Genomic DNA, 7,032 nt, shown 5'->3' on the forward strand with positions numbered 1-7,032 from the left:
GAGAGAGAGAGAGAGAGAGAGAGAGAGAGAGAGAGAGAGAGAGAGAGAGAGAGAGAGAGAGAGAAGAAAAGAGAATTCAGAGAAAATAAGTTATAAAGAAATAGGAGAGTATCTCCAATTTTTACAATAATAGATTAATAAAAGGATTGGATTAAGAACAAACATTACCTATCAATAGAGTTGTTCCTGACAGTGTATTTGTAGACTGGTAAAAATGAACCAATTTCAAGGTACGCGGTCATCTCTGAGGGTAGATTGGGCTCCCCAACAGTATTACCAAGAGCAAATAGCACTAGCGGGAACCAAATAACTGCTATGATTCCCATGAGGCATCCTCCGCCCATGAAGTATTTTACTATATTAGCCTTCTTCTCCCCTCTTGGTTGTGGATATTCGTTTTCAGCTCTTCTTTGACACTGAAAATTTTTTAATATTATGTACCTGTAATTTTTTTTAGAAGTTTTTTGATTTTTATAAATATGATCATCTCAGAAACAAAATATCCAGAATTTAAAAATAAAAAAAATGTTATCACTCATCAAATAATTTAAATGAAATTATATATTAAATAATGAGGGTGCTATGCAGAAAAAACAGATATGGAGCATGGAGATTCATTATTTATGTATTGTAATAACCATAAGCCCAAATAATTGATTCTATCAGCTTTAAAGCTTTAACTATAGAATAATCAATGAATTCCTATTAAATCAGATTCTGTCCTTACGATCCTTATCAATCTCCTTAAATCCCTACCAACAACAGAACCCAAATAACCCTTTCTTACTAATGATTCAATTCCTTGAACTTCTGCCAATGGTTTTTAGATTCGAGAGTTAAAGACTTGAAAAACAATATATTGAAAATTCATGAAATTCCTTGAAAGAAAAAACAAATGATCATTGTATATGTATATATATATATATATATCAGCACACTAACATTATGAACGGAGAGTTAAAAACTTTAAAATGTACAGTTTTTGGAGACACTCACCCACCAAATTGTCATCAGCCCTTTACCATTTGGATGAGGGCAACCTTCTCAGAAGAGATTTAGAAATATGCACATATGCTTCTATTCTTTAACCTACTGTAAGTGACTTTTTTTTTTAATTTTTTTTTCTCAGGGGAAGAGGTTTGTATATTTTCAGTTACAAAAAGCCCATCACCCCCATATATAGTGTATCCAAAAATAATATAATAAGGAAGAGAAATTAAAGTGAATTATATGGTATGCTTACATGTAAAACAGCAGTAGATGAGATGTAGGGATAGGAAACAGAAATCAATATTTTTAGAACATCTAAGACTACAGTAAAACAGCTGTATTAGTATCCAGGTTTTGGAGGAAAAGGTTCAGAACTTGGAAAGGACCTATTGTGTCTAGGAGGAGATGGCCATGTTTGTTCTCATTTTTATACAGTAAAATTTTTTTGTTGAGCCCAAAAACTGGTGGCTGATATTCTCGATAGAGCCCGTTCTCTTGTTTACACGTTCATGGCATGAGGAACAGAGCCATCTTAAGGGTCCCTGATTATGAACGCCCCTAACCACTGATCAATCTTGTATAATGTTGAAACAAATAATTTTCTAAGTACTTACTACTTTTAAAATAATAAATAAAATGATGATTTTAACCAGTAAATCATTTATTTCTATTGATAACCCATATTTGTAAAGAAAATCAATTATTTAATCTGAAGGACCTCTAAATCTTAGCGTTCAACCTAGGACCTGAACCTGGTTTGAGATGGTCCTGCTAAGGAATTGAGTCCAAAACTCAGATTCATATGAGGACATAAATGATAGTGCAACAATATTGGCCGGAAAGATTCTACTACAAATGAATCTAAGAGGTGTACTAGGTTTAACAACCAATGCTCTTTCAACTTATCCATAATCCTTAAAACTACCTTTTTATTAATAACAAAAAAGAAATTAAGCTATTTACTGTTACGAGTATAAAATTCATTCTTTTTATATAATTTGATGAATAGACAATGAGCTTATTTGAAAAAAATTATACAAACTTTTAATTGAAAAACATGGGCAAATATATCCTCCATCTTTAACCAGTCTGATAGAGTCATCGAAGTATCAGTCCAAATCCAATCCATCAATGCTCGCAGCTCAAATACAAAAGGAACCATCATGAACCTATACATAAAAAAACATGTTGACTTTGATATCATTGTGAATTGGGTAATATCTATCTACTTATCAGTATTATCAGATATTAACAATGGTAAATGGTTAACAAGCATCTTCACCCACCAGGCAGCAAAATTTAATTTTAATATATTACATTAATAATAATATACATTTTATACATTCATATAGTTATATATAATAAGTGATATTTTTAACTATTGAATACTAATATTTTACAGTTTTAGGTATCATAAGTAACAAAATACAGTAATTTATATTTTGACAAAAAGATTGAAAGAAAGGAGCAATATGTAAAAGGGAATCATACTACCAACTAAACACAAATGTTTATCCCATATATATCTCAAGAAATATTTGCCACAAAACATGAAATAGAAACATTCTCCTCACGTCCAAACCATTTGTGGTACTCCTTTTATAATTATGGAGCTGGCTACAAATTTTTAAAAAGATGTTAAAATATATTTAAACGTAATAAAATTTATGAAGTAAGAGGTTTCTTTTTTCTTTTCTAAACATACTGACTGACCTATCAAGAGAAATATAGAACAGAGACATGACTCTGCCATAGCTTTTTCTTGAATAAAATATTAATTCTTTGGATGAGGGATTGAATTTCAACTAAATTATTGGGGAGATTATTCAATTTTTTTTTATTTGATTGGATTCCTTTTACATCTCTGAAAACCCAAAGTAAAAACTGTCCCTTTCTATGAGAATGGTCCACATTGCTCCATAAAGTTATTTAGCTCAAACATTTGGCAAATTGTCCCTCGCAGCACGTGAAGCCTGCTTTAAACTAAATCGTCACATATTTTTAAAGAAATATATATGAATGGCTCAAGGTAGAAATATGATAAGGCATATCAAGTAAATTTTTTACAAGAGCGGTTTCTAAAAATTCTACAATTATTATTTAATTTTTTATTTATTTCATATTAACATAATACATATAAATATGTTAGAAATATGAAATTAGATTGAATAGCTTTATAGAAAGACAAAAGAGAATCTCGAACAAAATGCTAATTTTCTTTAAAATTGTAGTTCATCACATTCTTGCTCTAAACCATTCATGATTTTTGAAATTATTATTATAATGCTTAATCAACTTACACTTTAAAAAGGAACATATTAATATAGTTATAGCTCTTGCAAAGGAAATTTCCCAATATTCGAGTAGGATAGCCAACTCTGATTTGATAGGCAGAAAGTAGAAGGTACAAACATTTTACCATGTACCACATTTGAGGTGGTATAGCTGCATTGAAATTCCTGAAATATATAATTTTAATATCAATACTCCATTAAACAATAACAAAGTGGACCAAAATAATAAAGTGGTCTGACAAGAACCTATTTTAAACATAAAACCATTGACTTATGTTGGTATAAATTGATTATAAAATATAATCCACTATTTGGATAGAGGAAATATGCCAATATAAACTTAATGAACAACATCATACAAAATAAAAAAATAAAAATACATACATCGTTTGCTATGTCTTTTCATTTTTATTACTATTTACAAAAATTATGACAAAATCTGAACGCAAATATATTAATTTTGAAATATTTAATTTTAATTTATACAGTTTATATGAGTATACAAAGCTTATAAAGTATTAAAGTTTAACCCTGTTGTTAATATAGACTTCAATTGATTAAACAACATTGTTTTAATAAAATTCAAAATGTTTTAAAGTTAGTGGATGCTTTGAAAAGTTAATGCTGAACTGATAAAACGAGTGATATCTACACTGGTACCGGAAAATAAAAAATACATCACAGAGGACATACTTTTATCTTAAGCATGGTGACATTTATTTATTAGTTGGACAACTCTCATATATTAGAAGAAATATAAAAGAATAGAAATTGACAAATAACAGTTCATACTAGGGAAAACTACTCTAATTCCTATATATTTTTTTAAACTCTACCTATGCATATAATAAATAATTAAATCTAACAGAGAAACAAATATAGTTTACAACTATTTTTGTTTCTCTTTTGACCGCAACCCTGACCATCTTCTTATATATCAATTTTTACGGTCAACTATATATACATATATAAAATTAAATCTAACCTTTGTGTAACAGCTGGTAGAGCAAAGAACATCCAAGCATGTATACCAATAACAAGAATAAACTGAAAAATGATCTTTCCCAAAATAAATTTTCTCAAATAGAGAGTTCTGTCAATAATAATCAATGCAAACTGAAGTATCAACATGACTAGGAACGGAATAGGCACTTTGTTCTCTTCAAAATACTGTGATACTCCTCCATCTCCTTGGGATGACTGAAATGAAAAAAAAAAAAAAAAAAGATCAAAATTAAACATTGTGGTCAACTTTAGTTATATAGAAAAGGCATTTCTACATTCATATAAAAAATAATGAGTGTGATGATCAATTAAAGAATACAGATTTTTTGAGTTGAAATTATAAACTTATTTCACAGTTCTCTATTGTTATAATTTTATTTATATATTGTAATATCTTACTTCATTAAAAAAATTAGCAATACTGATATTGACTCGGTCCTTAATTCCTGGCATCTATTATATGGACCAGAGATTTCAGTAGAGGCAAGATTAAGGAAGCTATAAATGATTGGTGAGGTGGGTTTTTAAGGACATCGGCTGTGGATTTATTCTAACAGATGAGGAGAGATACAGAGGGTTAAGAGAAGAGGCAAAGCCAATGGGCAAGCTTGAATTTTCAGTTACTATAGAAAGAGGTATTTTTTTGTCCCAGGATTGTGTGGAAAGGGGAGCTAAATGAAGAAGAGTTTATCTCCTTGAACTGTTTAGAGCACTATGCCAAAATAGTCGAAGGTATACAAAAAGTAAAAAGGCTAAGATTTAAAAAATAAGATCTCTACTCCCTCATCAAACAAGATAATTTTCAATCTTAAAATGTTCTTCTCCGTTTACAATATGGAACCTAAGCCTGGATAAAGAAGCCAACAAGCACTTGCTGAAGTCAAGCAATTAGGGAAAGCAAGTTATAAATAAAACAAATTATAAATTTCAAAAGTTCAGCAATTAGGAAAAACAAGTTATAGTCACAAGAATTGTTTCATCAGTTCCTCTGTGAAACCATCAATTTTACAATCCATTACAACTTTGTCAAGCAGGACAACAGCCAAGTAGTGGAGGTGGAGTTCAATGATTTAGATCAGTAATTCCCAAAGTGGACACTGCAGTAATTCAGGGGGGTGGTCATGGCCACAGGTGCATTTGAGGGCGATGAATAACTATAAGTTCTAACTATAAACAATATTACTGCTGACTAAAATAGAACCAAGGATTACTTAATTGTTAGCAGCACACCCAGTTCATCCTTCTCACTAAAATGATTTAGAATGTTTTAACTTTTTTTATATTAAATTCTATTAAGAGTTCAATAAATAGTTTCATAATTTCAAAGTTCAATGTTTCTAACTTACACCTTTCTTTGATATATTTTACGAAAAAGTTAGAAACATTAATACATATATATTTCCAATTAATTGCTATTATAATTTTTAAAAAAACTAATTTCCAGGGGGCATTAAGTAATATTTTTCCCAGAAAAGGGACAGTAGGACAAAAAGGGGGGCAGAAGGCCAAAAAAGTTTGGGAACCACTGATTAAGATCAAGAAGCTTTGGAAGAGTAAGGATGTCTCCTGCTCAATGTCATATTTTATACAGTGAATTGGAGTAAAAATTACTTAATTTCTATAACCAACTTCTTTAAGTAATGAAATTACTGAGCAGTTCAACCACAAGAGCAGTAGAAATAAATTTGTTGTAGGATTCTCAATAATTCTAACAACAATTAAAGAATATTTTACAAACAAATAATTTATATTAATATAATTCTAATTTAGCATCCTATACTCTAATCTATTATTACTACTTGTTTATATTTGGAAGTCAAGTACAAGAGACATTTTTAACCATTATACAATGAATTAATAAAAAAGTGTATATGGAATGCAATTTTTTAAAAGAATATTCCACAATATTCAAAGGGTATATGACAGCACTATAGTATAAATATTTAACAATATTCAAGGGGTATATTACAGCACTATAGTATAAATATTTTACAATATTCAACACACCTAAAGTTTTCAGGGAACTTTAAACAGTGCCTTTATTAAATTATGAATCTCTTTACTTCTAATTTCCAACATGTCATATTTTCTTTATAACAGTTACTTCCATAAAGTCAACAATATTCTATAAACATTTTGGTAGCCTTACCAGTTAACATTAAAAAATATACAAGACTTACAGGGAACTATAATAAATCAACAAATAAATGACAGAAGGTATAGAAAAAAATTAAATCTGTTGATAAATATAATGATGAAAAGTTTTATAATAATGTCGCGTTTGCTGTTCAACCTAGCCATTGATCATTTGTACCGCGAGCTCTGTGATCAGGAGTTTGCGAATAAGTTTGAGTACGACCTGAAAAGTGACCAAGAGAGTGTGGTCTTCACAGGGTTCACAGACAATCAGGCTGTAACGGCGCGCGACAGGGGTTCTGCGAAAAGAATAATAAATAGTGTCCAGAGGCTGCTCGCGGAGATTGGTCTGACAATAAATGCAAAGAAAAGTGGGTATCATAATTGACAAAGGAGAGCTGTGGTCAACAAGGCTGTGAACAAGAACAGGAAGGTGGAGTAGAAAGGGAAAAAAAGGAAAATGTATAAAATATATGAAAAATGTGTCCCCTTCCTAAAGGAAAAATTCCGTGAGACCTTCGGAGAGAGAGAGTTCACCGTGACAGGCCTCTGGTTTGGATCTCGCGGAACAATACCAGATAGAACAAGGAGCTTCTTAGAAGGCCTA

At 30.3% G+C, this 7,032-nt stretch overlaps 1 protein-coding gene across 3 annotated transcripts in view; it reads right to left on the reverse strand.

Moving 5' to 3' along the window:
* Piezo (piezo type mechanosensitive ion channel component) overlaps positions 1-7,032 on the reverse strand; it is a 171,175-nt gene that overhangs the window by 7,529 nt on the left and 156,614 nt on the right. For all 3 annotated transcript variants that reach the window (XM_014414973.2, XM_067048891.1, XM_067048892.1), the window contains 4 exons: positions 4,270-4,484; positions 3,291-3,449; positions 2,033-2,159; positions 169-416 (listed from right to left, as the gene is read on the reverse strand). In XM_014414973.2, the coding sequence (XP_014270459.1) occupies positions 169-416; positions 2,033-2,159; positions 3,291-3,449; positions 4,270-4,484 (749 nt within the window). The remainder of the gene's footprint in view (positions 1-168; positions 417-2,032; positions 2,160-3,290; positions 3,450-4,269; positions 4,485-7,032) is intronic.

The sequence above is a fragment of the Halyomorpha halys genome, unplaced genomic scaffold, assembly GCF_000696795.3.
Source record: "Halyomorpha halys isolate HHAL.00 unplaced genomic scaffold, Hhal_1.1 Scaffold91.1, whole genome shotgun sequence".
NCBI lineage: Eukaryota > Metazoa > Arthropoda > Insecta > Hemiptera > Pentatomidae > Halyomorpha > Halyomorpha halys.